This window comes from the organism of the source record quoted next, unplaced genomic scaffold (assembly GCF_019419815.1).
Source record: "Pyrus x bretschneideri cultivar Hongxiangsu unplaced genomic scaffold, Pyrus_bretschneideri_v1 Contig11, whole genome shotgun sequence".
Lineage (NCBI taxonomy): Eukaryota > Viridiplantae > Streptophyta > Magnoliopsida > Rosales > Rosaceae > Pyrus > Pyrus x bretschneideri.
The window spans coordinates 5,414,072-5,430,225 of record NW_025999402.1 but is presented as its reverse complement, the minus strand read 5'-3'; the positions used below and the strand labels follow the sequence as shown (position 1 = coordinate 5,430,225).

The 16,154-nt window shown below is 39.8% G+C and overlaps 1 protein-coding gene across 1 annotated transcript; it reads left to right on the top strand.

Moving 5' to 3' along the window:
• Window positions 1–10,041: 10,041 nt before the first annotated feature.
• On the top strand, window positions 10,042–15,900 carry LOC103960154 (leucine-rich repeat receptor protein kinase HPCA1). Its single transcript, XM_009372569.3, has 19 exons — window positions 10,042–10,615; window positions 11,080–11,203; window positions 11,316–11,387; window positions 11,588–11,662; window positions 11,768–11,839; window positions 11,930–12,091; window positions 12,205–12,279; window positions 12,364–12,435; window positions 12,534–12,605; window positions 12,704–12,772; window positions 12,864–12,938; window positions 13,056–13,127; window positions 13,214–13,348; window positions 13,443–13,909; window positions 13,993–14,142; window positions 14,244–14,383; window positions 14,476–14,695; window positions 14,807–15,042; window positions 15,184–15,900. The coding sequence occupies exons 1-19, from the start codon at window positions 10,537–10,539 to the stop codon at window positions 15,694–15,696; spliced, it is 2,880 nt and encodes a 959-aa protein (XP_009370844.2). The 5' UTR covers window positions 10,042–10,536; the 3' UTR covers window positions 15,697–15,900.
• Window positions 15,901–16,154: the final 254 nt, after the last annotated feature.

Genomic DNA, 16,154 nt, shown 5'->3' with positions numbered 1-16,154 from the left:
CGCCAGCAACGTTTGGTTTGGGATGAAAGGATTCTTTGCCATCCAAATGGAAGTAGATATTTTTGAGGTAAATTACACTCCACCACCTTAGGTTTGAGGTCTATTATAACCTCATACATCTTCAAAACATTTCACTTTCATACCTTAAGTACTATTTTATTTCAATATAATACATCAGTTACTTTGTCCATCTATTGATCCGTTAAGAGATGATGTGGGCTGCCAAATTTGTGCCACGTGGCAAAAAAAAAATTTTTAATAAATTAAAAAAAAATAATAATTCCCAAGTGACCGGATAATATTTCTTTAAGAATTTTCCATTGATAGGTAATTTATGAATCAAACCAATTCGATCCTTGAGGTGGTATGCCCCCTTGCCGAGAATTTTGTGGACGACGAATGATCCTTCCCAATTCGGCGACCATTTCCCAAATCTAGGGTCTTTAATCCCCACTAGTAACACGGTTTGCCATACTAAGTCATCTTTGCCGAACGTCTTTTGTCCTAACTTGTCAATTATAAGCTCGTTTGATGATCTTTTTCTGCATCACCAATAAGTTATAGGCATCGAGCTGAGCTTCCTCCAAGTCCTCCAACTCTTGCCTCATGGCCTAACTATACTCAGTACTAAAAAACTGCTTTGTTCGATAACTCGTAACGAGTTTATGCTCAACTCAACCGGTAGCATTGCGTCATGTCCATATGTCAACGCATATGGGGTCGTCCTTATTGCTGATTGTAGTGAAGTTTAGTAATGCCCATAATGCCTCGTTTAACTTCAAATGCCACATACCAGGCTTTTCTTTTATCATTTTCTCAAGGATACTGATTAAAACTTTATTACTTGCTTCGGCGTGTCTGTTTGCTTATGAGTAATACGGCATGGATGATCGAGCCAAATTTTCAAACTCGCCGCGTATTCTTTAAACCTGTCAGCTGTCAAAAGTGTGCCATTGTCCTGTTATAATTGTTTCTAGTGTACCAAATCTTGTCACGATATTTTCTTCTACAAAATTACAGACCTCTTTAGAAGTTAACTCGTCGTATGACTTCGCTTCGACCTATTTGGTGAAGTAGTTTGTTGCAACGAGTATCCATGCATACTTTGCTAATCTGGAGGACGACGTCATTTTGCCGATTACATCCATGGCCCATCCTCTAAACAGCCATGGTTTGGTGACCGAGTGAAGTAATTCAACCAGTACTCTCTGTAAGGGCCCATGTATTTGACATTGTACACAACCTCGTGTGTATTCGATGCAATCTTTCAACATACTTAGCCAGAAATAGCCAGTGTCGACGGAGCAACCATCGTGTTTTGTGTTCAGATTGATGAGCCCCGTATATCCTTCATGTACTTCTATAATAGCTCAGGTGGCCTCTTTTAGGCCGTGGCACAATAGCAACAGACCATCTTCACTTTTTTGGTATAGCTTATTCTGGTACATTACGTAATTTGTGGCATCTACCCTTGTTTTGCAGTCGTGGTTACCACTGGATTATCAAGATACTGCATAATTGACTTTCTCCAATCGTCTGGTAAAGTCTTGACCACACAAATATTTATAGGATCCTCTTGTTCCAACAACAAAGGTAGGGACATAACTCATGTACGGATCATGTGGTCATTTTTTAGAACTTGCTGATTAACCAAGGATGGGTGTGGACGTCGCACTACTGGTATGACCTGGCCTAATTCACCCCCCAAAAGTTGTGCTCCGGATGATATTTGAGCCAGTTTGTATGCATTAGTATTTCGAGCTTGTGAGACTGTGCTTGAATGTAATGCTTACAAAGGATTTGGCTAAATGGCTAGCAACCATGTGATAGGTCGCCAGAGTACAATTCATGCAACGAAAAGTCCCATTGAGTTGGTTAATCATAAGTTTTGAATCGCCAAGAACGAGCACATGGATTGCCCTCAAATCATGAAGGACGTTAAGGCCGATGATAAGCTTTGTATTCAGCTTGATTATTTGTACAGTTGAAATCCAGCTTGAGAAAAAAATACCACCAGTAGTGATCAGGAGAGACGTTCCAACGCCAGCCAAGGTCGAGGTACTAGAGCCAGCAAAATACATCATCCAATAATTATCACGTGTTTCCACCATGCCAATTTCAACGTTGTTGCCCCCGAAACCATATGGAAAAGGATGTTGAGCTAAGAAATCGGCCAATGTTTGTCTTTTGACAGCTTTCTAGGGCACGTATTGCAAACTGAATTCGGATAGTGCCATTGTCCATTTCCCAATTTGGCCTTTTACTATCGGTCGAGTGAGCATGTAGCGAATAACATCTATCTTAGTGATGACCTGAGTAACAAAAGGGAGCATGTAATGCTGAAGCTTAGATGCAGCGAAGAACAAAGCTAAACAGAGTTTCTCGACGGCTGAATAATTTATCTCTGCTGAGTTAAGATTTCAACTTAGATAAAAAATGGCTTGCTCTCTCCCAGTGTCGTTATCTTGTGCAAGGAGATAGCCGATAAATTCCTCGGTAGTCGAGATATACAACTTAAGGGGTTTACCGTATTGAGGTGGCACAAGGACATGTGGAGTAGTGAGGGAGACCTTGATTTGCGTGAAAGCATCCTAATGCTCTTCGCACCGTTCGAATTTTTCAGAATCCTTAAGTTTCAAGAGCATGGAGATAACCTTCATTTTCCCCACCGAATTAGAAATGAAACGGCAGGAGGAAATTGATTTTGCCAAGTATGGATTGTAATTGCTTCTTGATTGTCGGGAGTGGAGCATCAATGATCACTCGAGCTTTATTCTCATCCACCTCGATGCCACGATGATGTACAAGGAAACCTAGGAAATTGCCTACCGATACATCAAAGACACATTTGGCAGGATTCATTTTAAGGTTATGTTGGCACATACGAAGGAAAGCTTGCCAAAGGTCGTCTAAATATGATTGGCGGTGCGTCGACCACGACATCATTGATATATACCTCAACGATTGTGCCAATCAGGTCATGAAAAATAGTATTCATAGCGCGTTGATATGTGGCATCGGCGTTCTTAAGTCCAAAAGGCATGACAATTCATTCGTAGGTCTCAAGGGCCCCTAGGTAACGCAAAACGATTTTGTGGACATCAGCTTCAGTAATGAAAATCTGGTTATAACCAACATGATTGTCCATGAAAGATAACATCTCATGGTTTGCTGCAACATCGATTAACAAGTCTGAAATTGGCATTGTATATTTGTCTTTATGGGTTGCCAAGTTCAAATTACGAAAATCAGTGCAAATACGTAAAACACTGATTTTCTCTAAAACTGGGACAATATTCGCCAACCATTTGACGGAACGAGCTGTCCAAATAAAATCAGCTTTGAAAGTCGAATGAGTTCGTCCTTTATGCCGAGCTAAACTTCGGTCGAGAATCGTCGAGGGGCTTGGCGGAAAGGTTTACAACCAACCTTGATATGTAATTCGTGTTTGACGAGTGTTCAATCTAAACCAGACATCTCATGGTAACTCTAAGAAAAACAATCTTTAAATTCTTTGAATAATTTACAAAGCTCGGTTTTCATAGGTTTGGGTAATAAACCACTAATAAATAAAGGCCGATGGACATCAGCCATTCCAACATTTATTTCATCCAATGAATCTTTGACTTGGGGCCGACTGTCTTCGAGCTCAGCTGGGGCAGCTTAGACTTTATCAAGTGACATGATTGAACTGTTGTTTATTTAGCAAGCAACACGACTAAGTTCACGCCGGAATTCGGTTACTTGAGAATAGTATACCAATGGGCCAGCAGGTGTTCCATGATAGATGAAACCGCAACTCGATGTCTATCCTGTTTGGTATCAGACATTAGGATCGTCAATTGTGTTGGCCAACCCGAGTCTCGTCGAATTCTGGTGAATAGTCTTAGCGCCAACCTCAATGGCTTTCTGAACTGAAATCTAAGTCTGCCTGCCGTTCTTCGTTAAAACCCTGCAAGGTGATGTAGCCGACGTGATCATTGTAATAGCGAGCTTAAATCATATTGGCTTCGAATGACTGATTATTGGCTGGATGAACCACGACCGATTTGCGGTCCCAGAAGATAAAGACTTTATATAATAACTGAAGAGATACAGCTAGTTTGGTGGATCCAGTCACGACCAAGCAATGCATTGTACTTGATCTTTAAATCAATTAAAAAAACATGATCACATGATTTCGACCTGCGATATTCACATTTAAAGGAATAACTTCCTTGGTCTGAGATTTATCATCGACAAAGCTACTTATGGTTACCCCTAATGAAGCTGTGTCATTCTGAATGTCGATCTTGGGCTCGCTTGGTGTTGGGACTTGGTCTTGCTCTTGTGAAACTTTGCGAGTTCGCTCCTACTATGCGATGCGAATGTCCCTCGTGTCCAAAAAGGAGCACAGCTAAGAAAACTTTGAAATGGTATCGCAAATACTGGAGAACCTCAAAAGAGAAAGGAAGCTCGATAGTATTAATATCAGTATAAGGTTCCATCTCAAAGCTGAGCATATATGTTAGAACCTAACCTTCATTCCTGGATCGTGGTTTTCTGGATAATCTGTTTGTCATCGGGGCAAGTTAGCGCCAAATCAAGAACCTCTTGACATGCTTTTGGTAAGCCGTACAAGTCATTAACCTAATATTTCAAGAACCTCTTGACATGCTTTTGGTAAGCCGTACAAGTCATTAACCTAATATTTCTTGTGAAACTCCCGCATGCATTCCAAAGCTTCACCGGGAAACAGCGGGTGGAGATTTCGTCAGACATTAATTAATAGCTCTTGTGGGGGTAATGAAGGAAGTTTGCTTTCAACTTCCTTCCAGAAGTGCTCCAGGCGATCTTTCATCTTCCCAGGCCGAAGAAAAATTTTGATTCGCTTCTCAGATTCTTTAATTGTGGTTTCAAAATCGTAATCGATCACCTTCTTTCCTTGAAGCAGGTCAGCCATGATTACTAGAGGTTGTCGGTCATCTTCGTTATCCACCATTTTTTTGGGCTGCCATTTGGTAGCCGAGGTAACCTGGGCTGCTTGTCGTCGAGCCATACAGTCCATTCTTGGGCGTCAACGTTTTTGTGATTTGGATAACATAGTATACACATCGGTAGGGGAATTATAGTTATACCAACACTGGTCGTGTGGCTCATGTGGCTTGAAGGTTCGCTGGTTCTCATTGGCTTGGATCGAGAACTTTTCCAGACCCTGCCACAACTGCAAACGCCAATTGCGGTACTTTAGCACAAAGTGGTTGTTCCTTAGGCTTAGTTATGATGACGCTTAATTTGCACCGGTTGTATAAAATCATCGGCCCGTCAGTTTCCTTTGTGCTGGAGTCTGATATTGACTCGGCATAAACTGGGTTTGAAAAGTATCTTGGTGGCTCATCCAAGGATAGATCGACCTTCAATTACAGTCGAGCATTCTGCCTAAGAACGTATTGTGTCGGGATGAACTTGGCTTTTCCTTTTCTTTTGTCCTTGGGTAGGTGAGCATCTATCATGCTCATTGGTGTCGTAAGGAAAGGATCGGAGTCAATGACCATTTGTTTCTCAAGAAACTTGAGTTTACCATTGTCAATCCAGCTCTGAATGGCATCACAAAATATGACACAATTATTTATCGTATGCTTGTTCGAGTTATGGTATTTGCAATATGTCTTACCTTTTAAATCTTTAGCCTTAGGAATATTATGCCCTGGCCGAAGCTTGACTAATTTTCACGAGTAATAACTAGTTTTAGATGGTATCGACCTTGGTGATGTCAAAAGTATAGACTTTTGACATTTTGATGACAGCTTCCTTAAAGGCCAAGCAGGTTTTGGCATCATTGGAGTTAACATGAGCTAATGCTTTGCATATGTATGGTTTGTTGATTACTATCTCGGCTGCGTCTATACTGGCATATTGGGACTCTTCGCCTGCGTCCGATACATAACTGACCGTAGGGTTCTTGTAGATCATTCCTTCGGATAGGGACTTCGAGATCTTCTTATCTCGAAGTAAATAATCATACTACTCGACATGTTAAGCCAATTCGTACATATCTCGGAAGTTTACCCTCGAGAATTTCTTTTTGTACTCCACGTCTGGGCTATTTAGGGCGATTCTAACAAACTCGACTTCAGGAGAGGTACTTGGCACCAATTTCTAATCGACTTAAACCTCGTAAGGTATTCCATTGGTGACTTGTCGGATGATTGAGCCATCTTGGCCAAAGAAGAGATGGACATTTCCATCCCTGGCCAATAGAATTGCTCATGAAATTTCTCGATTAATTCCTCCCAGCTTTGGATGAAGTTGGGTGGGAGATTGATGTACCATACGAATGTTGAACCAGTCAATGAAAAATTGAAAAGTCGTAATTTATCAAAGTCACTATTGATATCTCCACATTAAGCAGTGAACCAAGCCACGTGTTCCAAAAGATAAGGATGATTCCTCAGCGAAAAGGCTAAAGTTTGGAATTTTGAATCCCTTGGGATACTCGAACCTTTCTACAAAGGCTGGATATGGGTGAATAAACTTTGGAAACTTCAGCCTATTTTTTAAAGCTAAATCAATCATCCTCTGGACATCGACCATGTCAACAAATGCTGTTTCTGCTCCTTGGTCAAATTTGTCTGATCTGCTGCTCGATCCATCACTTTTCTCTAAGTCAATCATTTTGAGCCGAGCATATCTTGTCTCGGCTTGTATCGTTGGTAGGGGATTATTCTTTAGAAAAGGATGTCTGGATCGATCGGTAGGTCCACTTTCGTGGACTTTGTTAACCATAGCATCAAGCAGTTTGTTGTGCACAACGCTATTATCATGGATCTATTCAAGTATACTCTTTACCTCTCGGCTGAACATTTGCTCAAATTGCCGGGATTGTTCTTCAAGTCGTTGTCGAAGAAACGATCTAGTTAGTGGTTTAGAGGCCTTACGACCGTCCTCGTCATAATCATCCACTAGTCCTTTAACAAAAATGTCTTTTGTCACTTTGGTGGGGAATTCTGTGTTTGACTTGCCGAGATTAACTTCATTTTTTTCGACGTGTCACACTTGTGGCTTCAGGTGTCGCAGCAACGTGATGATTCTGTGCCTGTAACAAGCCATCTTGTCCTGGGTTTTAGACTGGAAGATTAGTACTCGACTTTCCTATGATTGTTTTCATTTTTATTGACCGTGTTTCAATGGTCATGAACTTCCTAGTTTTAGCATTGGATCTCACCGGGCATGCCAAAATGTTGACCCTAAAAACTACCAAGCCTACGTGGCACGCATGCCGAGTAATTAACAAGCTAACTATGTCATTCGGTTATGCGCAGGGCGTGCCAACTCGTCCGCCGAATTCGGCCGGGGAGTAAAATATGCTGATGTTGCGTTGAGCGAGCTGTTGACTTCTCAGTCTTGCTACCACAGCCAAGGAAGGAACACGTTTCGGCCTTTGGGTTGTAGAGCCTGTAGACAAGGCTGTTAGTTCTGCGAAGTTCACAAATCGTTGAGGTCAGGGTTTGGTCACAGTGATTATATTCGTGAGAGTATAAGCATGCCAACCTGGTACCAAACTATATGGACATAAATTCTTGAAAGAAATGTATGTCTTGATCGTAAATACTGGTCCGGCCATTGAAATGCCGAACTCTGAAACTTACTTGCGAGTATCCAATCATAAACAAAACTCGGTTTTCAATGTGCCGAGCCAAGTATCCTTGTAACACCTCACTTCGCCGAGAAAGCTGATAAGATGACATCTACCAACAAAGACTCGAAATCCCTATTGGCCAAGACTTGGATAAATAGCTAGTCGGCCTCAAAGCAGTGTTGTCTAACCAAGCTGAAGGTGCTCCTTGGTCGGTTAGTTCTACAGCTCCAGTGTTGTTTATCGAAACTGAAGATGTCGCCGATTGCCTTCACAGTGCTGTTTATCCAAATTGAAGATGTGTTGGCGGGAAGAAAGGGGAGAAGGATAAAGTCTCAAAGGGTCTTGAGAAGCTTTGCGCACGGCAGTTTGTGTGTTGAATTGGAGAGGGCCTTGAATGATGCACTCCCTTCTCTATTTATAGCAGCAAACCCCCTCATGGCCGAACTAGAAATGGACAAGGATTAGAACTCCTCAACCTAACCTGATCAGGTTTCAACCAATCCTAATCCCTATAGGACTTTGAACCAAGCCCTTTGATGAACCAGATTCATCTCTCGAATCTAAGCATCTTTATCTTTAATACTCCTTATTGCATTAGGGTTCGACTACTTCATCTTTATCCAAAACAATCCTCTTCATAATAGGATTCGGCCGACCTTGACTAGCCGGCCCATGACAAGATTCTAGATGAATGTCACTGGGCCGAGAATGACTCTAAGCTTGCTCCAAAATAATATTTTGGGCCCAAACATGTACATACGTACAATAATTGTTCATGGTTGATGTCTTCTGCTACTTATTTAGGTGTGTGAACAATGCAGACGTAGGGAAGGGGAGAATCAAACTCCAAGTTTCAATCACAAAGTTAAATACTTTTCACTATTCGAGCTCCAAATCTCTCCCAAAATGTTGCGTTTTTTATTCCATTAGCTTGAACTTTCTTTGTGAACGAAAAACCCTATAGTTGGAGTTGTTCTTATTGGTGCCGTGTTAGACGGCAATTTGTACTTGGTTTGTGTATTTGGATTTTGACTCACTAAAAGAAAGAATTTTCTTTGTTGTAGTGAATTTGGATATTTTATTTTTTAGAGTCTCGGTTGAGGTCGTTTGATCGTGTGAAACGAAGACATACAAATACTCTAATTAGAAAATGCGATTATGAAACAGAGGCTTAGGGCAAAAGGAGTAGAGGAAGACTTGAAAAGAAACTTTAAGAAAAGACATGGAGTATTTGAAACTAACGGAAGACTTGGCGCAAAACTGAGCGTAGTGACATTCTAAAATTCATACAACCGACTTCACTTAATAAAATAAAGCTTTATTGTTGTTGTAGACACAATCGCAATCTAAATCGTCTGTTTCAATAAGATGTAAATTTTTATTCAACAATCATGGGGCTCTCATCTTTAATGCTAAGAAAACAAAAGAAGAAGAGGACCCTACCTTCATAACAATGGCCTCAACCGTCACCACCACCTAGTGGAGGCAATGACGTTAGTTACGGACAAACCATAGGTCGTCCTTAGTCCTTACTCCTCTTATCCATTTCTTACGAAAACTGGTTCCTAGTTGCAGATAAAATAGGGTTTAACTTATATGTTGTTTTATTGCCATGTATTTCTAATATACAAGAGAAACTTGCTTGCAAGGACACTATTGACGGCATCTTTGTTAATAACGTGTGGTCATGTGTTATAACTTGTTCAATATCTTTTAAGCTATAATGCGTCCTCGTATATTTTAGTGTCGACCTAGACACAAATACAATTAGTTTACCAAACTGATTGCATGTAAGTTCTTCTCATTTAAGACGGGTGATGCACTTTAGAAAGAATGACTCTATAAACAATTACTATGTATATAAAAGAATATTGTTTGACTCCTTACATATAAAGAGTTGTTTTTCTTCCAAATGAGCATCTTTAAAAAAATCATTTGATTTAGAAATCCTTTAGTCATTCATATGAATCACACAAATTGATGGTTCATAATAAGGAAGTTACTTATTATCATGACTGCCGATTGGTCTAGCATATATGGATGACTAAATGGTGTCCAAACGAAAGAATTTTTGTAAAGATGGCTTAGATGGTGATAAAAATAATGAACAATTCCTATAATGATACGACAAAATTATGTCATGTCATGGCACTAAAGGAGAAAGAGTAACCACATGTATTGTCTATTAATTTTAATTGGTCAAAATGATTTTTTCTTATATTACAATTGTTGATTGTCGATATTTGATTGTTATGTCCTTATTATGTGATCGATATATCGTTATTTAATTTTGGTTTGTTCTGAACATATTAGATATTTCCTTAGGAAACGACCAAACCGTGTTTATTATTTCATTCAACAAGAACAAGGATGAAACCAGGAATCGGTCCCAGCCGAAGGAGGAGGAGCCCGTCGCCTTGTGTTTCATGTCAGCGTTTTGGGACCCACCAACCAAAGTCATCTTATCTTTCCAGTTAGTCCAGAGCAAAAAAACAACCATCATCTCATCACTCTCTGTCGTAATCATAGTCCATTAGCATATAATTAGATTAAATTAAATTAATTAAATAAAGTGGGAGGTTTGTAGCCTGCAGGGTGTTTTTTTTGGAGACAGTTGAAAGAACCCAACTCAGGAAATCCAGCTTCGTTGCTCAGAAATAAGCAGAGCTTCCAAAAAAGCACTTTTTTGGTTGCTTGGTGGGAAGCATGCGCATGCCTGGGACTCTTAATTTTCTTCATTAAATAAAATTCCAACCATCCGAGTGGTGTAGTACTTGGCATGGAGTGGAAGAAGATATGTTTGAAAAGTGTTTTTATTGACATTTCAAGGAAGTAGAATTTTGTACAAATGTGCTTTTGGCTTCTGCTTACTAGCTGATCGGCCTCACAGATTCACACACAAATTTCCCAAGGCAACCATGCGGCTGCTGCTGCTCTTTCTGGCTTTCTGCTTCTCTGGAATTCATGTGATCTCTTCTTCTACACACCTAGATGATGGTATGAATAGTCTTAAATATCAATATATATGCATATATATATATATGTATGTATGTATGTATGTATGTATGTATGTATGTATGTATATTGATCTCTTATTTCATGGGAGAATTGGGTTTTGTGTAGTTTCTACTTTTGGTCTACAATTTCAAAGCTACCTTCATATCCGTTCACTTGAGAGGTTTTTTGTGATATCATGTTCATCTTCCTATTCTCCGTGACGATATTCCAAATCAATCATCTGTTATTATATGGGAAAGTAAAAACGGATGACACAGTGTGATTGGTTTGGGATACCAGTATTATGCATCCTTGGTGTAGATTCTTTCGTGTGTGTACTTAGCGATTAGTCCATTTAATTTCGGTCTAATGTGAATTATTTTGAAGTTTTGGTTAAATTTCGTTCTAAACCCTCATTGTTCCTATTAAGGGTAGTTTATTGATTTATAAGTGTGTTGATTCAGCTAATGCCCTCCAATCCTTGAGGCAGACATGGATAAACGTTCCACCCAGCTGGGACAAGTCAAACGATCCATGTGGGGAGAGCTGGGAAGGCATCACTTGCAACGGTTCGAGGGTGACTGCATTGTGAGTGTTGTTCATCTTCGCATTCTGATGTGATCGTTGTAATTACGAGCATTCTCGCTTACTTTCTTAATCAGATTTTGAACCAGAACCTCTTCTGATGTTCATTGTGCAGGGGATTATCAGGAATGAACGTGGAAGGGAAAATTGAAGGCGACATCGCGTGGCTCTCTGAGTTAAGATTTTTGTGAGTGTGATTGTTCCTCCTTCATACCAGCATTATGTTTGCAGTATATTATGAACTGAGCAACACACAACAAATTTGATGTCTAATTATAAAAATATGCATAAAACATGTTTATTTTCACTGTCAGTTATTTTGTTTAGCTCAATCTTGATTAGGGATGGAATTCTTTTTGTAACGAAGCTGAAATATTAACATTGCAGAGATCTTTCATTCAACAAAGGCCTCACCGGTTCTCTCTCTCCACGATTAGGGGATCTGAGCAATCTAAACATCCTGTAAGAACAATTTACCAAGCAATTTTTCACATCTGCACCTTTTGAACTTTATGGAACATGAGTTTTTATATCGGATAATTATACGAGACTGTTTCCATGTTTTAGGATCCTAGCTGGTTGCAGCTTCAGTGGAATTATTCCAAGTGAATTGGGGAAACTTGGAGAGCTAACCTTCTTGTAAGAATTGGACTAATTATTCATACTGTTAGTGCAACCCAATATGATGTTTTTCTTTTCCCAAGTTTATGTAACTTTGGTTTTTCTCAGGGCTTTGAATACGAATAACTTCACCGGCAGTATACCTGCTTCTTTGGGTAATCTCTCCAACCTCTATTGGCTGGACCTGGCAGACAATCAGTTGACTGGACCTCTCCCAGTTTCAAGCGGCACTACCCCCGGCTTAGACCAACTGTTTAAGGCTAAACATTTGTGAGTATTTTCCGTTTTGAAACTCTCTCCTTTCTGAAAAGAAAATGCAATTCTAGTAAGGATTATGCCACTGCTTATTGCGTAAGCATTAAACAGAGTATATGAATTTGCAGCCATTTGAACCAGAACCAGCTTTCAGGTACCATTCCACCCAGACTTTTCAGTTCCAAGATGATACTGAGACATGTGTAAGTTGATCTGAACAATCAGTATCTAATTTGTCTATCAGTTTATGTTCTATACTTAAACTGCTTGTCATTCTTTATTTGCAGATTGTTTGATGGAAATAGATTCACTGGGACTATTCCATCAACAATATTTTCCGTTCAGACTCTCGAGGTTCTGTGAGTGAAAAGCCATCTTGATTTTTCTTTTTCTTACACATTTAAGTCTATCTGCTTCTTGACACTTACTAGACTAAAACCATTCTTTTCTGCAACAGTCGGCTTGATAGAAATGCTCTGACGGGACCAGTCTCCTCAACTATCTCCAACCTAATGTATCTCAGTCAATTGTGAGTACAAACTCTCCAAGAAAATACTTTGCTGTGCTTTTACCATAATCTTAGTGATGGCTAATCAGCTTTTACACGGTTTTTATTTTCTCTTCCAGAAATTTCGCATACAACAATTTGAGCGGCTCTTTACCCGACCTAACTGGATTGAATGCCCTCAATTATGTGTGAGTACATGGCATGGAGCTGTCATTTGCAGTTTCAGTTTTCCGGGTTGTTCTTGTGTTGTACTGATAAATCCTAATGATTTTACTTCAGAGACCTTAGTAACAACTCGTTTGATCCATCAGAAGCTCCGCGTTGGATCTCAACCTTGCTCTCGCTCACCACTATGTAAGTCTGATGGAGGTTACATGAAGATGTCTTGGCATATATTGATGAGTCTTGGAAAAGGACAGTGAAAAATTTATTGTGATATCATTTTGAAATTATTTACTGTTATGATGCCAGCGTTTTAGAAAATGTAGCACTTCAAGGGACTGTGCCAGAGAGGATGTTCAGCATACCGTCATTGCAGCAAGTGTAAGTATAAGGAGAATAACGGAATGATTCATCTACGTGCTGCGATTTCAATAAACTGGTCATTCATCTTTTCTGTGACTCGACAGGAAACTGAAAAACAATGCGTTTAACGGCACATTTAACATGGGTGATAACATCAGTCCGCAACTGACGCTTGTTGATCTGCAGAACAATAAGATTGAGGAAACAACACTGGGTTATGAGTACAAACATACATTAATGTAAGACAGTTCACGGGCCTCGATCTTAATTTTCTATGATGTTCTGTATTTTCATGGGACAATCATTCTTAGTTGTGACTTTTACATATTGCAGACTTGTTGGGAACCCATGGTGCAATGAATCTAGGTCGAGTCCGTTCTGTCAGCCTCCACAATCAAATACAAAAACGTATGCTACTAGAACGGAGTGTCCATCCATTACATGCCCCGGGGGTCAGCAGCCAAGCCCTCAGAATTGTCAATGTGGATATCCTTTTGAAGGAACACTGGATTTCCGAGCGCCCTTTTTCAGTGATTTGACAAATGTGACTCTATTTCAATCCCTAGAAAGGAGCCTATGGGAGAAACTTGACCTCACTCCCGGTTCAGTGTCACTTGATAACCCTTTCTTCAACATCGATGACCATCTTAAAGTACATGTGGCTCTCTTTCCACCTACAGGAACATATTTTAATAGGTCTGAGATTATCAGGATTGGTTTTGATATGAGCAATCAGACTTACAAGCCGCCAAAGGAGTTTGGACCCTTCATTTTTATTGCAGCTCAATATAATTTCCCAGGTAATTTTAAATCAGTGTTCATATACACTTTCCCTACATTAGATGATCAATTAAACTGACAGTAAAAAACCCGATTGTTTCAGACACGCATACAAGATCCATAAGCACTGGTGTTATTGTCGGGATATCAGTTAGTTGTCTCGTTCTTGTTGTGGGCCTCGTGGTAGTAGGAATTTACGCCATTAGGCAAAAGAAACGTGCTGAAAGAGCCATTGGTTTAAGCAGACCTTTCGGTGAGTAACCATTCCTGTTGTGGATGATTTGTAGACTGAAATTCTGTTATTAATACTAGATACTGGTCAGCTTATATTCACTACTCTCCTCTATCTTCCAGCTTCTTGGGCGCCAAGCAGAAATGATAGTAGCGGTGCACCACAGTTAAAGGGAGCAAGATGGTTTTCATATGATGAGCTTAAGAGGTGCACCAATAATTTCTCTGACAGTAATGAGATAGGATCTGGCGGCTATGGGAAGGTATATAATATTCAACTCATTCAGTAACAGCTATGAAATTGTGCTTGAAGCTAAAAGATTTTTTTCTATACTTTTCGGTTGGCTATCCATAGGTTTACAGGGGCATGCTTTCTGATGGACAAGTGATAGCAATCAAAAGAGCTCAGCGAGAATCGATGCAGGGAGGCCTCGAGTTCAAGACTGAAATTGAGTTGCTCTCTCGCGTTCATCACAAGAATGTCGTTGGTCTTTTGGGATTCTGTTTCGAACAAGGAGAGCAGATGTTGGTTTACGAGTTTATGCCTAATGGAACACTTAAGGAAAGCTTGTCAGGTCAGTTCTAAATTTTACTTCTCGCTAATTCATATTTTTAGTTTTATGTGTTTCATTTAGTACCATCGATTTAACACGTAATGATAAGCTTTGTTTTAATATGAGTTGCAGGGAGATCTGGTATTCATCTCGATTGGAAGAGGAGACTCCGAATCACTCTTGGCTCGGCAAGAGGACTGGCTTACCTGCATGAGCTTGCAAATCCTCCTATAATTCACAGAGATGTGAAGTCCACAAATATTCTATTAGATGAACATTTAACGGCGAAGGTTGCAGATTTTGGCCTGTCGAAGCTGGTCAATGACAGCGCAAAAGGACATGTATCGACTCAGATCAAAGGAACAGCGGTAAGTTTACAATTAAGCATTTCAAATGTTATCATTTATAACTACCTAAAATGTGATCTGCTAGGGTAAGCACTAAGCAGGAAAATCGTGTTTTCCAGTTTCAACATTTCTTGTATTGTAAGTTACTGTCTACACTTTCAGGGCTATCTGGATCCTGAGTACTACATGACTCAACAATTGACCGATAAGAGCGATGTGTACAGCTTTGGAGTCGTTATGCTTGAACTGATAACTGCTAGGCAGCCAATCGAGAAGGGAAAATACATTGTCCGCGAGGTACGATTGGTGATGGACAAGAATGACAAAGAGCATTACGGTTTGAGGGAGTTAATAGATCGAAACATTCGAAACTCAGGAACTCTTATTGGGTTTGGGAGGTTCTTGGAGCTAGCCATGCAATGCGTTGATGAATCAGCTGCAGATCGTCCCACGATGAGTGAAGTTGTGAAGGCTATCGAAACCATTCTGCAGAACGATGGGATGAACACAAACTCAACATCAGCATCTTCATCAACCACAGAGTTTGCAGCATCAAAAGGTGCTCCGAAACATCCCTACAACGAAGGCTTGCCTAAAAAGGAATTCAATGACAGCACCGGCTCCTTTGATTACAGCGGTGGATACGCTGTTTCAGCGCAAATCGAACCCAAGTAGTAATTATGGAGTGCAACGAAGTTTTGTGTTATTTAGTTTCTTCTTTCGTAATTGTAATTTTCTGTATCCATATATACATAAATGTAGCAAAAGAATACGTAGCGTTCTTGATTTCAACTGACAAATAGGCATGTAATATTTTTACGTTGTGTCTTGGTTTGTTTGGATTTGACGCAAGACTCCTTTAAACATGCTTTTTGACAATCGATAACGTTTCTAACTAGTGACTACATTTGACATAAAAACTTACAATTAAGCATGATTGTAGAAGCGTACCTAAGTATTTTTTTAGAAAGCACTTAGATAAATCATTTGAATATATAGTAGAAATTTCAACATGTTTACACTTGTAACCTTATTAGCAGAATTGCTCCCCTATAAAAACAGTCTCTCTTCAAGGTAGAAAAACTTAAAAATGCTTATGATAAGAAGCACTTTGAACTGTTTTTTCAAAAAGC

What these genes read in the sequence shown, in the direction of transcription:
- LOC103960154 (XM_009372569.3), top strand. Translation starts at nt 10,537, where the DNA reads ATGCGGCTGCTGCTGCTCTTTCTGGCTTTCTGCTTCTCTGGAATTCAT. An exon ending in CTCTCTGAGTTAAGATTTTT is followed by an intron (nt 11,388 to 11,587) that starts GTGAGTGTGATT and finishes TTAACATTGCAG; the next exon opens with AGATCTTTCATTCAACAAAG. An exon ending in AAGATGATACTGAGACATGT is followed by an intron (nt 12,280 to 12,363) that starts GTAAGTTGATCT and finishes CTTTATTTGCAG; the next exon opens with ATTGTTTGATGGAAATAGAT.